Below are 15,854 nucleotides of genomic sequence, written 5' to 3' on the forward strand. Positions count from 1 at the left end.
TTTCTGTGCTGGGTAGTGTTAAAATCATAGAGATTCCAGAATCCACTAGCTTTGGAATCTTGCAGTCACTTCATGTCCAGCAAAATTAACCCTATTGCATATTGTCAGGTAAATTTAGTCTGTAGCTGCCCAGTCTTTGGTGTCCTGTAGTTCTTGCTAAGGCAACTGAATAGGTGAGAGAATATTAGTTGTGAACTCTTCTGAAATTATCCAGTCTAAACAAGACTGAAAAGAGGAAATGTGGGAGCTGCATGCCTGACACCAGTATTGAAACTGTTTGGAATAGTCATGATGTTACATTTCAGTGGTTCCTGCATCATCACAGTCTTAATGGGGTTGAGCTGCTACCTTTTAAAATAAATTTTTTTTTATAAAACAGGGGAAGTATCTTACAATAAGAGATACAGTGGATTACATGCAGAATGGAACAAGGAGGCACTTACTGGTGCTTATACTTTGGTCCCAGCTGGGAAACCAGTTTACCTGCACTCTGTGTTACTCTTTGATCTCAGCAGTACAAGAGGGGTGTTGTGATTCAATAATTTTCAAATTCATCTTCATCCTTTGGTGGATGTTGATGTTTTGGTATAAAAATCCCTCTTCAGCCAATGTCAATTCCATAGCTACTCCCAGAGTTGGGAGAATAGAGGAATTCTGAGCACTACCTTGTGTTTTTACCAGTATTTCTCTGTGCCATCTTCTCACCCTTGCCACAGGGTCACTGCATGGTGACTGGAGCATCTTGCTGCTAGTGAATAAATGCCCCAGTGTGGCAGGGAGGGCAAAAATACACCTGTTGGTTAATAAAGGAAGCCAAAGAATGGGTGTGTGGTAATAAAGCTTATTGAGGACTGGACTCTCCCACACCCTTGGCATATAGAACGTTATGGAACAGTTCAATTAAGAATTTTCTTCTTGCCTCAAAATGTTGCACCAGTCTGAACAAACACTGGCTATTTAGTCTCTTTTTAGAGACTTTCTCTTCGTAGTTATCATCATGGTGGGGTTTATATTTTATTTATTTATTTTATTTTGTTTGGGGGAAAAGGATTTTTCAGGTGAGCTGGGCAGCAGCTGCAATATTCTCCATAAAATTGGGTCCAGTGATATTCATGTAGCTGTCTCTGGTGCACAACTCACTGGGTTTCCTACTGGAAAAACTAAGTTTGTCTTTATACCATCAAAACCTTTCCAGGCTCACTTAAACACCATTTGGTCTGAGGTAACACCTGACCAGACTGAAGGAGCTAATCCTGGGTGACTGATGCTTATCTGTTTGCTTTTCTGTTAGGCACCTTGGAGGACTTCTGCAGGGCTATTTTCCATCTTCCATTGTATGGCCTTTCCCATCTTCCTGAATACCAGGTTTCCCAGCTCATAACTCTAAGCAGAAGCTTTATTTCAGAGTAGAAAGGGGCCCCAATATGTGGCCCATTATATCCATATCAGCTTGCTTACCCTTTTCAAGCAGCTATTGTGTTTTAATGGGGCCCTGCCTGGCAGGGGGAGTCCTTAATTCCTACAATATAAGAATGGCCAGCTTGAGTTACAGCAAACTGCAGGATGCTGCTCTGATCAAAAGGCCTCTGTTTTTAGAGATTCTACCCCCTCCCTTTCCCGTTTGCCTTTTTTAAAATCCTAGGCTAATAATTCAAAACAGTAAGGTCATTTTAATTTTTGGTTTGAAAGCTTCAAGGTGTTAAATTACTGACCTAGCATAGGAAACACCAAGGGAGGGAGACTCTGAAAATGATTCCAGAGATTCTAGACAGTAAAGAGCAAGCCCAGCAACACCTTTGCTTCTCCAGAAGCTGGAGACTTCTCAGAGGGTTTGATTTGCTGCAGAGCAACATAAAGCTTGTTCCATGTCTACTTTGAGCTGTGTCACAGGTGCTGTGGTTCATTTCCTTGCAAACAATACTGATGTCCTGTTCTGTACCACCTGAATTATCTCTGCCATGAATATAGAGATCTCTGAGCCTATACGAAGAAGCTTGAAAGCAAATATTAAAGTTTGTGTCACTTCTTTTCTCTTTGCACACCCATCAGCTGAAATAAACTTGAGCTGTTGAAACAGAAAGGATTCCAAAATATCTGCCCTCTGTTTGCAGTGTTACATAACCCAGTGTTGCCAAAATATTAAGGAGTGTTAATGATTTCCCATCTGCCAGATTGTTTAAAAAAGGATGTTTCCTAAAAGCCAGGCATCAGGAATAACTTGTGCATCTGTTTTGTCTTCACCCAGCTGAACCAGAGGAAGTATCAGAGGAAGTGCCTAAGAAGCACTTCTAATTTCATTAGAGGAAGATGGTAATTTCCTTCAGGCTGACTTTGTTGCCCCCACTTTTAATATCTGTGGAATTTTAAAAAGCACTTGATACAACTGCTTTGAACTGAGGGATGCTGATGCTCCTATGCTACCTTCCAGGAGGTACAGCTAAAGAAACAATCCAGTGATTGGTCAGAGTAGTGCAATAGTGCAGTGCCCTTAAATCAACAGGTGGAGAATAGAATGATCTTAAATTCAACTGTGCTCATGTGGCAGTAATTTATTCATCACAGCACTGAAACTGGAATTTTTTTCCCACTGTTGCCTACAGTTTTCAGTGTTCTTTTTCAGGGTTGTTCCAGGCAAGGTATAAACCTCCCTTTGCTATTTGGGAGCATAGCCTTGGGGTAAGTGTAATTAGTAGCCTGGGGATACTTTGTGTGTGGATGACTTATTTAACAACAGAAATTGCCTGGGTTTTAAAGCCTTTTCAATTTCAGCATTTTCCCTTGCTAGAGCTGGTTCTTTGTTACTCATTGTACCACGGTCCCTAATCCTAATATTCCTGATTAGCCCTACTTACTGTGCTTTGGTTCATACTATGGAAGCAGTCTTGGAGCTCGTGACCTGGGTTCCTTTCAGATGAAACTAAACTGGAAAATGTACTCCAACTACAAATGAGCATTCAGCCCATGACAACCAGCTAGAGCTGATCCAGAGTGTGTGTTTCAAGAAAAAAAAGAACCCTGAGATATCCATAATGTTTAGACCAGGTCCTCTGTGCTGTTTCTCTCTGCAGGTGTCTCTAGACACAGCCTCCAACAGCAACTTTGCATTTGAGACTGTTATTTTTGCTTAAGGATCTCAATTCTTTTTTGATGACTTAGGCACCTGTGTAACTGGGAAGAAAACTACAGTGTGTGGAAGGAAATGTTTCATACTAGAGAAGCAGCATAAGCCTTCAAAGTGAGTTTTTCTTCCTTCATCACACTCACAATGGAAAGCAGAAGCAGTAAGGCTCTAAGGAGTAAAGGTTCTTGTTCCTTGTTTCCCATTTAGTAGAGAAGGAGCCCTGTGAACTCATTCAGCTCTTCACATGGTAACCAAAGGTGACACCTGCCTGGGGGACAGCAGGGTCCTGGCAAGCTCTTCTGTCCTTCTTGGGGTCCTGGGGCTCTCTCTGCATTGTGCATATTTGGCTTTGCCCAAGTTCAGCAGGCAGAGGCTAACTGCTGCAGTGGGTTTCAATTGGGGTGTTACCATAGTATCCTGGGACTTCTACAATCTATTTAGAAGTCCAAACTTTTGAAAAGAGTGCTTGAAAGTTTCTGAACTCTGGCAAGTTGCCAAAATGTAATTACACAAAAGACAAAGCTTTACTGAAAGGAGCTCTGTTCACAGAAGCAGCACCTGAGTGCTAGAATTCCTAGTGGAGCTGTTTCTGAGAGCTGGGGCTGCTTTATCACCGTGTCCTCCTGAAACCTTTTTCCTGTCTGTCATGTGCATGTGCCATCCCACAAGTGGAGACTGGGGGTGCTGCAAGGCACAGCTTTCTCACCAGTGACATTGGGAGAGAATCTGTGGAGTGGATTGGCTGCTCTGGGCCACAGAAAGGGAAGGAGTGACAGAGTAAGCATCTTGAAGTCCCTACTGCAGAAGTTTCTTTACATCTTCCCATGGAGCAAGGATTTTCCTCTCCTCTTTCTCCAGAATATTCTTACAAGTGAATGGGAGAAGCTGTTGTGTTAATGGAATATCCATCTGTGTAACAATTCTTTTGTGGAATTTGAGTGTTTTGAAGTGAACTGGTGTTAACTAATGAACATTCAGTTCAATTTCTAGTTTGTTTTAGCAAGACAAAATCTGGCCAAATATTAGCAGGGTTAGTAACTTTTTGTAATGTTTGAATTTGCCTGCTCTATTTACTGGTAATGTAGAGGGCTGGGGCAGTTATCAGAGTTGCAATAGGAGGGTTTAAGATTTGCAGAGCTGTTGAAAGCTTTATTCTTGAAGGAATCTCTTGTAGATGGCTGCTCCAAATGTCTAAAAGGGGAAGAAGAGATGCTTACCTTAAAGTGAAAAAGTTTTCTGGCTGTTTCTAGGTTCACAAACCAATTCCTAAATAATTGAGGACCTTCACAGAATCAGAATCAGAGTTGGAAGAGACTTCCAGAGGTCATCCAGTCCTATTCTCCCACTAAAGCAGGGCCCCCTAGAGCACATCACACAGCACTGCATCCAGGTGGGGTTTTAATATCTCCAGAGAAGGGGGCTCCACAACCTCTCTGGGCAGCCTCTGCCAGTCCCTTGTCATCCTCATAGTTCAGAAGTTTTTTCTTATGTTTAGATGGAACTTCCCAGCTTATGTTTAGATGGAACTTCCCAGCTTGTGCCCCTTGCCCCTCGTCCTGTCACTGGGAACTACTGAGAAGAGTTTGGCTCCATCTTCCGTGCACCCATACCTCAGACACTTGTAGGTGTTGATAAGGTCTCCCCTCAGCCTCCTCTTCTCCAGGCTAAAGAGTCCCAGCTCTCTCAGCCTTTCCTCATAAGAGGAAATCCTCAGCTCTCAATCCACCTCACTGTTCACTAATCTAACCCACACTTGCTGAGTTTCCTAATGATGATTTTAAGGGAGACAGTATCAGGTGCCTTCCTGAGGCCAAGGTAGATAACAACCACTGCTCTCCCCTCATCCAGCCTGCCAGTAACATCATAGAAAGCAAGCAGGTTGGACAAGCATGATTTCCTTTGGGTGAATCCATGCTGACTTCTCCCAGTGACAGTGAAAGTTGTCTTCTCTCCAGACCTTATCTCTTACCTCCAGGGTCTGGGATGCAGGAGGGTTGGCTGTTGCTCTGAAGACAAACAATAAAGGCATTCAATAATAACTTCATTTTCTTTCTCTTCATAAACATCTCCCTTACACATCATCTTTCCAAAGTTTGCTTTCTTCTGTTACACTCAAATCCTTCTTTTCTCTGCCATCTCACCTGCTTGAGATACTCTGGTTTGTTTGTGACTCTTTCTGCTGCAAATGAGCTGATGAGCTCTGGCCACCCAACTTTGCTGAGGGTGTGAGTTGTTCAGTGAGAGGAGGACAAACAGAGGCAAGACTGAGTGATCTCAAGGCAAGAGTCTCAGTGCTTGCTAAACTTGGTGAGAACATTTGAGCCAAATTTGTTGTTTTGCTGTTGATACCTTGCTTACTTAGGCCAATGCTCTTGGTCTGCAGCTTGTTTTATTTTTGTGTTCAAAAGAATCTGGAAGAGAAAAAAATCTTGGGTCATTGGAAATAGGGAAAAAGGGCTAGGACAAGGTTGAACTCAATGAACTTGAAGGTCTTTTCCAGCCTGAGCAGTTCTATAATTCTAGGATTTCTGTTCACATGTATGTAAAAATCATGGGTAAGGTGTTGGACACTCTCCCTACATGCTGTTGGAAAATCTACAGACAGCTTTGGGTCATCACCGTCTCTTTTTCCTCCAGAAGATTTACCAGTATGCTGTTACTGCTTGCCACATCAATGGGAACTTCACCTCTGGGCTGTTGTTAAGGAAAAGGTGGCCAAGTTATTTTTGTACTGCCCAGCTACCCACAATAAAGGAATTTCAAAATACATAGTTAATTCAAAATATGCAGTATTCCTGTCTCTGGCAGTGACCAAGACCCTACCTTAGAACAGCTCTGTTCATTGGCCATTGGGCTGCTTTCTGGTTAGCTGTTTTAGGGGCTGGATCCTTTGAGCTGAACTTTTACAACTGAACTGGGATAAAATTTTGACTCCCATGCTTGCTGACTTCAGCTTTTTTTTAAAAATTCTTCCTTTGTATAGTTAAACAATCTTACTGGAAGAAATGAGGGATGGAGGAAATATTGTGCTTCTCCTTCTCAGCTGGATGGCAGCACTTGGCTGGCAGCACCTCCTGGTGTGCTGTTCCAACATTTTACCTGAGTAAGCAACAACAAATTGTATCATACCCTTCTGCCTGCCTGGTTTAGACACATCCCATGCTGGAAATGCAAGTGACTGGAGTTTTCACTAATTAGAACTAAGGATTAATATAGTAGGGCTGTCTACTGTGACTTAGTGTGTTGGCTTCAGGTCTGGACCTTTCTGTTACAGTTGTGCCAAGGATCTGCTTCTACATGTTGCATGGGCTGTAGCTGTTCTGAGCAACATAATTTGGTGCATTTAGTTGTATCCTTGTGTCTTCATCTTCTTTTTCTTCCTAAACATCTCCCTTGTGTGTTTCATCATTCTGAAAGCTGCCTTTTCTTATTACACCATTTCTTTTCTGTTTGTATCCTTCTTTTCTCTACTAGCCTGTCAAGTGATCAACAAAACGATGCAAATAGGACATTAAAAAAAAAAAAACAAAAACAGTCTTGCAGGCTGTGGTTTGGGATGAAAAAATCTGAAATCCCATTTCCATCTTTGTCACAGGCATCTTTGACACTTCATGCAAGTTACTTTCACTTCCTCGGAGCTCATTTTCACACTAAGGCAGTGTGCTACAGCACTTTGTAATGAATAGAATGAATACAGCAACAGTTGTCCTGTCCTTTCCTGTAATTTTTGCACATTTTGATCAGGCACATGGTTTATTTGCTTTAACCTCTTGGGACATTGGCTGTGCTTTCCTCTGGTTTGTATAGCACTGGTGCATGAATAAGGTTTCATAAATTCAAAGTAAAATGTTTGCCCATGATATCTGCAGACAGAATATTCCTAATCCCAGGATTCAAGAGTCATGAGTGTTTCTTAATCATAAAATACTTATCTTATGTGAGTTCCTTTTAATTCTGGGCAGGAAGGGTAGAAATAGTATTCTGCATCTAATTGTCAATATAGGCCAAAAAAAAAAATCAATTTATTTGCATGCCTTGGAGAAGAACCAGGACATTAAAACCAAGAAATTGTGATTCTCTTCTGAAAAATTGAATTGGCTTCTCAACCACTCCCCCATCTCCCCAATTTGTTACATGGCTTTTTAATTTTGCTTAACTCTATCTGGTATAATTCTCTTTCAAATGTGAGACCCTTTTCTATACTATGAAGGATAAAGTGATTTAAAATATTTAAAGAGATGATTTGAAGTTGCAAACTGAAAGGGTTCACACTGACCAGTGGATTTTGTCTGTTGTGGAGATGCTACCTACAGGGAGGTTCTGCTGTAATGAAAATGAACTTGATTCTTTTAATTAATTCTTTACTTTGTGTGTGAGTTAAGCTACTGTCCCAAGTGAATGCTTTTAATGATCTCTCTGGAGCATCTGAGAGCTTTGTCCCACTTGCATGAAGCAGAGTGAAATACACAACCTATCTTGGAGGCAATCCTGTCATTATACCTTTTGGTCTATAATGTTTGTATTTGCATTTCTATTGTTCTTGCATGTGTAGCTTTACCATGCCCAAAGGAGAGCTTCTTAAACTTGAGAGAAGCCCTTTGGACAAATGTTCACTACATGAAGTTGGCCTGAAATGCTTACAACTCAAATATGGGAAATTTGTACTACAATACAAGAATGTATCAAATTTATTATACATCATAATGACCAGCTCTTGTTGTCAAAGTGCACTGCTACAAAATGTTGTTTAGCAAAGTGTCAACCTGCTGTTCATGACAACTGAAGTAGATTTTATACATCCAAAGTAATCAAGTTTCATTAACCTAGAAATAAAATCTCAAGGCTTCTGTTAAAGAGGATTTTTAAGATTTCTTTTTGTTTGTTTGTGTGGCTTTATGGAAAGCTGTAATAGGAATAGCAGTGAAGTTCAAGTGGTGCTAAAAGAAAGGGCATTGTCTGGTCAGATAAATAACAATTACTCTCGGGCAGCCGTTTTCCAGTGGGTTGGCTTAAAAAAAGTGGCTCTTGAACACCCCTTGCTGGGATTCTTTACAATGAGTTCTGCTTTCACAAGCCTCAAATTCCTATAATTAAGTTCCAATGTGTGGTTTTTGCAAATGGTCTTCTCTCTAGGGAACAGATGGGCATAAGCTTGTGAGGCTCGATTTCCCAAAATGGAACTGCCAGGGGTTTTCTTGCTTACTGTTCCAGCTGGCTTGAGAACATTCACAGGAGCTGAGGTTTCTAATGCTCTCTTGTTTGGACTTTTATCTCCCCAGTTTTAACAGCGTCCGGCAAGGAACACACATCTTGTTCCGGGAGTTCAGCTTTGTTCAAGCTACACCTCACAACAGGTCATCTTTCCTTCGGACCTTCTGGAGGTGTTTCCGAACAGTGGGAAAAAATGGAGGCAAGTATCACAGCAGCTTTCTACTCTCCCTCTTACCTTGACATAAAAATCATTAGCTGGGCTATTAATGCAGTACAAACAGACACTTCACGCTGGGTTCTACTACTCTGATGTTGTTAACAAGGAGGCAGCACCACAGTTGCCTGTAGAAGGGTTTAAAAATGCTCACAGCATAAAGTAATACACCAACACTTTCATTACTCTTTCTGCTTTTATTACAGAGGGGTATGTCACAGAGTCACAGAACAGTTTGGGTTGGAAGGGACCTTAAATCTCATCCAGTTCCAACCCCCTGCATGGGCAGGGACACCTCCCACCAGACCAGGTTGCTCAAAGCTCCATCCAACCTGGCCTTGAGCACTGCCAGGGAGAAAGTATCCACAACTTGTGGAAGAATCCCTGGGGAACCTCTTGCGTTGTCTTATAACACCCTCCAGTAAAGAATTTCTTCCTAATGTCTAAGCTAAATCTCCCCTCTTCCAGTTTAAAGCCATTATCCCTTGTCCTGTCACTACACATCCTTGTGAAAAGTCCCTCTCAAGCTTTTCAGGAAGCCCCTTCAGATACTGGAAGGCTGCCCTAAGGTCTCCCCTGGAGCCATCTCTTCTCCAGGCTGAACAACCCCAAACTCTCTCAGCCTTTCTTCACAGAGAGAAGGAGAGGTGCTCCAGCCCTCTGATCGTCTTAGTGGCCCTCCTCTGAGCTCATTCCAATATCTCCATGTCCTTCCTATTTTGGAAGCTCCAGGACTGGATATGGTGCTTCAGGTGGAGTCTCAAAAGAGCAGAGTAGAGTGGGAAAATTACCTCCCCTGAGGTGCTGGCCATGCTGCTTTTGATGCAGCCCAGGATGTTTGGTTTTCTGGGCTGCAAGCAAGCACTGCTGGCTCAAGTTGAGCTTCCCATCAACCAGCACTCCCAGTCCTTCTCCTCAGGACTGCTCTCAATCCACCCAACCTGTATTTGTGCTTGGGGTTGCCCCAGCCCAGGTGCAGGACTTTGTCAGGCAACAATAATCAGATTTGTGGGGCTGTGTATGGGGGTGGATTGATAAAAAATAAATGTACAATATAGCAGACCTGGAGATGGTTAGAACATAGGTTTTGAAGCATGAGGGAAGTAGGTGCTGAGGTTATTAGGCAGCTGTGCTTTGACTAAGAGCCCAGAAGCAGAGTTTATAAATGTGTTGAGCTGTGTAGGGTGGTGAACTCTGCCACCTGATCTGTGCCTGACCCAGTCCTGACACATCTCCCAGATGATCCTGCAGGATCCTGATGGCTGTGGAAGGGGGGGGACCACTAACAACTCTGTGACCTCTTCCTCAACCCTACCACAAGGAAAAAGCTCCTATGCCAAAATAACTATTCAGCACTGTGCTATCTTGCCTTGCTATTCTTATTCTGAAGTTGGTATATTAGGTATTACAGAGCTGGCCAGAGTTCAGAACAAACTCATGTAGCTACATGCAACTGAAATTATGTTTTGTTTTAGTTTTTAATTTAGTATTTTAAGCAGACACATTGAAAGTTGCTGTACAAATAGGAATTTTTGTGGTGTATTTTGTGTTTGGGTTTTTTGGGTTTTTTACTACAAGCTTCTACTTTCAGTTTATTCAGCCTCACTCTCTGGTGCAGAGAAAACTAGAAAAATTCCTTTAAATATAGATAAAACCTCACCTTCTCAATAAGCTTTTAAGCACTTCTCATGATGAACAGAGTTTGCAAGATTATGAATAATGACTTTTCTGTCACATGCTATTTCAGATCCTTGGAAGTTAGGCAGTCATAATTAAACATTAGAAAATCTCTTATTAGCTACTGAAGTGACTGACTACACTATGTGTAACACGTTCCCAGTGGTAGGTACTTCTCTGCCATATTGTAAATAATTTATATTAGTTCAGGGATAATACTTTTAAGATTTCAGGTAAATTGTACAGTACTGATCTAACCAGCATGCAGTGAGGACATAGCTGATTTCAGTTCAGGTCAGAAAAATGTAATTGTAGGCTCCTAGAACATATTTCCATGGAGAGTTAGAGGGTGAAGAAGTGAAGAAGTCATCCACCAGGACTCATGCTGTCAGTGGTCAACATTGTTGACAAAAGTTTTCAAAAATGTTGACAAATGTTTCAAAAAAGCTGTCTGGTGGGAAGTACCCACTTGTGCACTGTTAATTCAAGTTTTCATCTACCTGGCATCAAACTCAGCCAGGAGTGTCTGAATTTGTTGGGAAGGACTGAGAAGTTTTAGCTACATAATATCTTCCTTTTCTTTTGCTCTTAGAAGTTTTATATGGATATGGAAAAGGCTTTGGGTGAAAATGTCTTCACTAAGGGTCTTTGAAGGGGAAGGCAGCACAGGAACAGAAGCTGAGGTGGATGTTACTGTGCTCTGGTTGTGCTTAAATACTTCTTAGTATTTAAGCAAGTATGCTATGTTTACCTGTTATTTCTATACATTTTCTTTTCGCATTAATTAGAAACAGAAATGCATCACTTTAGAGAGCTTGCCTTCAATATTTTCATCCACTCAGTCCAATTTCTTGATTTTTATAGCAATATTTATATACTAGAACATCAGGGTGTTCCCTGTTAAACTGCATAAATGCCAGCTCTGTGGGGATGCAAGTCAACACAGTAAGTGACAACTTGCCTCAAAGCTTGGACCCATGCTGTAGGAAGCAAGGGAGAATAAAGTTAAATGTGTAAGATCCTATTTCCAGGCTTATACAAACTCAAAAAAAATCCAAACAAAACAAAACCCCACAACAAACACTGTTCCACTTCTGAGTGTTTAATTGGGATTTCAGAGAAGCAGCCAATGCCTCTCAAATGGGTGAACTGAGTGCTTCATCTGGCTGCTAGTTGCTCTTCCTTGATGCAGGGAGATTATTTTATTTTTGTTTCAGTCACTCTTGAAATAACCATGCCTTGACTTGGAATCTGCACTTTGTTCACCCAAGCAGATGCAAGTAGCCAGGAGTTCTTAAAGAATCAATAAAGAAATTTATCTGAACAGAAGCTGTACTTAAATAATCTGTGTATGTCCAGAACCATGTATGCACTAAGTGCACTAACATTACAGTTTCTCTTGGAAAATTACTGTAGTTATTACTTGTTTGCTTAATTTCTTATCCTTTTCAGTTGCTGGAAAGTAGCTCTACATGGAGAAATGCAGCAGCTTGTATGTGTTAGTCCTGTTATGTGATGGGTTCTAGTTACAGTGCCCTTCCTAACTCCTTTTGTTTGGAAACTGGTTTTATTTTCCTTTTGTCTCTAAATAGCAAGGAAAAATTATTAGCTTCACTAAATATGATAGTAACATAGCACACTTCAAAAAGTGAAGAACAAGCATTTTGATTGGTTTTTAAAACATTTTTTTGTTTGTTTGTTTTTAAAAGGAGGATTTCTCTTTGGTGATCTGCTGGATCTGTTGATTGGGGGTTTTTTTGTTTTGGTTTTTTTTTTTTTTTTTTTTTTTTTTTTTTTTTTTTTTGTTTGGTTTTTTTTTTTTTTTTGCAGGATTTCCCACTGGTTTTAGAAGCTTAGCAAGATGTATAGTTCTATTTTCCACACTGGGGGAAAAAAATCCCTCAAAGTTGATTTTTTATTATGTGATCCAGTGTCAAAAAGTTGGGGTGGACTTCACAAAATTTCTTCCCTCCCTTAAACACCAATGCTATGCAACACCCACAGGGCTGGTTGGAGGACAGCGAAGCACAGAGCATAATGCTCTGTTGGCAACAAAGTTCTCCCAGAAGAAGGCAAAATGACCAGAAGTCTTGTTTTCCCTCTGCTTATGCTTAAGTTGACCTCTTGGAATCTAGCTGACCTGCTCTTTTGAATTGTCTGTTCCTCAGGACTCTTTAATTAAAACTGTGCTTTCTCAGTTTAAACAGCCCCTGTGGAGTTCTGCTGTGAAGCTTCATAAGGTCAACATATGCCTCTCCCAACCCCCATGGCTTTCATGTCTTCTTGGGTCTGTTTTTAATTAAAAAGACTTTTTCCTTAAATGCTTTCCAGCCAATTAGAGAAATTTTGCACTGAGAAACTTGTTTCAGGCCTGGTGTATTGAGAAGTAAACAGAAAGCTTGGTCAGGACCACTGGAACTTTTTTTTCTAGAGCCCCCAGCTTTCTTTGGTGCTTTTCACAGATTTTCTTTCTTCCTTTCTCCTCCACCCCCCTTTTTTTTCTTTTTTTTTCCTTTTTCTTTTTTTTTTTTTTTCTTTTCTTTTTTTTTCTTTTTGTTTCCTTCCAGCAAAAATAGCTGCTGTTTGATACCTTAGAAATAGCCCTAGAATGGTTCAATACTAGATACAGGGTCTTTTCCTTCTGCTCAGGGATGATTGTTACTTTCCTTAGATGCACACACCACTGAAGCATAAAACTGCTGCAGAAAGCAGATTGATCTGTATTGATTGAGAATTGTTTTTGCAGGCTGTCCTTTCCCTTCAGACAAAAAGTGCTGTTACTGCTCATACTGAAATCAAACCTTATAAACTTATCTTGTTTTTTCACATCCCTGCCTCTCTGCTTCTGAACACCTAACTTTGGAAACTGGGAATATAATCACCTTCAGAGTTTGAGGAAGGAAGGTTTACCATAACCAAGCAAAGTCTCTGTCACAGTGAGAAGAGTGGTCTGCCTCTCTGACTAATCCTTCTTGAGGTCTTTGGGAAGTCTGGATTCCTTACAAAAATTAAAGAAATTCACTATCTGTATCATTCATGTGACCTGGAACTTGAAAAGAGCTAGAAGGACCACTCTTCTCCCATGTCTTTTTTGAAAGATGCTTTTTTTACTGCATTTTGCTGACAAGATTACTTTCTTGAGGTTCCAAAGCCCCTCTTTGGTGTCAATCTAATGCTTCCACATGTAACTCCTTATACTGAATTGCTCCCCCTTTTTTCACTTTGTCCTTTCTAAGCTTTTATACTATTTCCATTTGTAGCTTAAAGAAACTTTTAGTAAGATGTGTAGAACAATATAGCAGTGGTTGGAGCAAATACCAGAATCTTCTGCCCTTTCCTTTTTGTTACTTAAATCGAATTAGATCTTTATACCATAATTTTGTTGTTGAATGAATCAGTAAGGTCTCAGTATGTCCTAAAGCTGTGGATTTTAATACAGTGTTCTCTGGGAGCACATTCTGCAGTGAAATACCCTTGGTTGGAATGATTGATCTCCATCCTCTAATCACTTTGCAGTTTCTTTGCTCTACAGTTACAGCTCTTAAGTATTTATGATTTGTCAGCCTAGCTCTGCCTGCAAACCCCACTGTTGACTCTGGTCAATCAGGACTAAGGATTTCTGAAGCTGGGGACAAATAAGTGAAGGATTACATTTTAGAGATGGGGTAGATTGCAAGTTAAAACACCTCCCTTACCCAGATCTAAAATGCACAGCAGTAATCATTTGGAGTTGTAGTAGCACGGGGATCAGTAATAGTCTTCAGCTTTGAATGAAATTTGTGAAATTAATTGCAGTGCACTGGAAGTCCTTGATAGTGTCCTGTCCCTCCCCTCTGTACCACAGTTTCTTTTCAACTCCATCTCTGAACATGCCCCAGTTTATCTTAATTTCCAGATGTTTTTTTCAACCACATATCACACAGGAGCACAGAATGTTAGGGGTTGGAAAGGACCTCTTGAGATCACCTAGTCCAACCCCCCTGCCAGAACACAGAACAGCATCCAGGTGGGTTTTGGATGTCTACAGAGACAGAGACTCCACCACCTCTCCGGGCAGCCCCTGCCCAGCTCTGTCACCCTTAAAGTAAAGACATTTCTCCTCATGGAACTTCCCATGTTCAAGTTTTTGCCTGTTACCTCTTGTCCTGTCACTGGATAGTCTTAGGTGTATGTCTTCTTAAATGAACATTATTTTGGAAAACCAGTAAGCTTTTCTGTTTGTTTTCTAAGCTTTTCTGGTTATTTTGTGTCTTTTGACAGCTCTTCACTGCTTGGGTCATTGGCAAATTAAATTAATCTGTTCTTCACTTTTTTTGTTCCGGTTGAGTGAAACATTTAATGAGGTTATATACAGTGATCATTGTTGCATTCTGCTAGGCAATCATCCAAAATTCAACTGGTAATTATTATTACCATTTGCTTTGCAGTCTTTTGGCATGTTTCCTATCCCTATGACAGCATTCTTATTCAAACCAACTGAAATAGATTTTTTCAATTAAGAATTTTTTCAGTTCCAATCTGGTGCTGAAGAGTTAGTATTCCAAATTGTGGGGAAGTTCCCTGGGATAAAATTGTTCTAAGTTGAGTGATCTACTCTGAAATTCTGAATGCCCCATGTTTCTTATTTAAAATGAACTTTGTCTCTCTCTCCTCTCCCTTGTGTCTTCAGAGATAATCAGCACATGTGCAGGTGAGCATGAAGAAGGATTTATGAAGCATTAGCTTCATTAGCTAGTATGTCTTATGATGTTTCTGTTCTACTTTTCAGCAGCAGAGATGCTGAAAGGGAGAGAGGGAGGTAAAGGAGAGGAAAACCTTATTTCCTCTTGATTCCTTATACTGTGACTTTCTGCAAAGAGATAAGAAAGGAAGAGCCTCTGTGAAGCCCAGGTCTGCTTTTAACCCAGTGTTGGTACTTAGTTGCCTTGAGACATGAAAGTGCCTGACCTTTGGAAAGGATTATCTTTATCTCAGTGAACCACAAAAAATACTTCTCCCCCTGCTGTTGACTTGAATTGGATCTCTCTGCATTACAATGCAATGTTTGTATAGAAAACCTGAGCTCGGGGTTGGTGTTTCCATATGGTACAAATCTTCACTATCTCAAGATACTAATTTGGAACCTGGAAGGTGTGGGGCTGTTTTTCTTTGGCAGCAGCCTGAGACTGCTTGATCTGGCTCAGAGCATCAGCTGAACTGTAGGGAATGCTCTTCTGGTGCATCCAGGTAGCTCATTGCTGTGGAATAAACACTGACATCTCTGTGCTGCTCTACCCTGAGCAGTGTAGATGCATCTGAGGAAGAGCAGCACCATGAAGAGAAAATGTATGTTGGGGGTCAGTATGTACAGAAGATTAAGGACCCTCCTTTACACACATGCAAGTAATTCTTCAAAGTAGCCTAGGTGCTAGGAGATGTCTTCAGTGAAGAAACACCTTTTTTAATTTTTTTTTTTTTTTTTTTTTTTTTAATCTCTGAACGAGCCATCTTTGTGTCTTTATCTTCCCAGTTGCCTCTTATAACTTTTCTGTCTGGTGGTCTTGTTTATCATTGTTTCCATCACTGCAAATACACTTCATATCTCTCCTATGTTTGCCCAATTGATTTTCATAAAGTGCAAGCAGGCCTGAC

General features: G+C 40.8%; 1 protein-coding gene across 2 annotated transcripts in view; it reads left to right on the plus strand.

The window, feature by feature from the left end:
• The window catches only part of CSTPP1 (centriolar satellite-associated tubulin polyglutamylase complex regulator 1), a 73,280-nt gene that overhangs the window by 17,787 nt on the left and 39,639 nt on the right, over positions 1-15,854 (plus strand). For both annotated transcript variants that reach the window (XM_071744922.1, XM_071744923.1), the window contains one exon: positions 8,401-8,531. In XM_071744922.1, coding sequence (XP_071601023.1) covers positions 8,401-8,531 — 131 coding nt within the window. The remainder of the gene's footprint in view (positions 1-8,400; positions 8,532-15,854) is intronic.

Source organism: Heliangelus exortis, chromosome 5, assembly GCF_036169615.1.
Source record: "Heliangelus exortis chromosome 5, bHelExo1.hap1, whole genome shotgun sequence".
NCBI classification, from domain to species: domain Eukaryota; kingdom Metazoa; phylum Chordata; class Aves; order Apodiformes; family Trochilidae; genus Heliangelus; species Heliangelus exortis.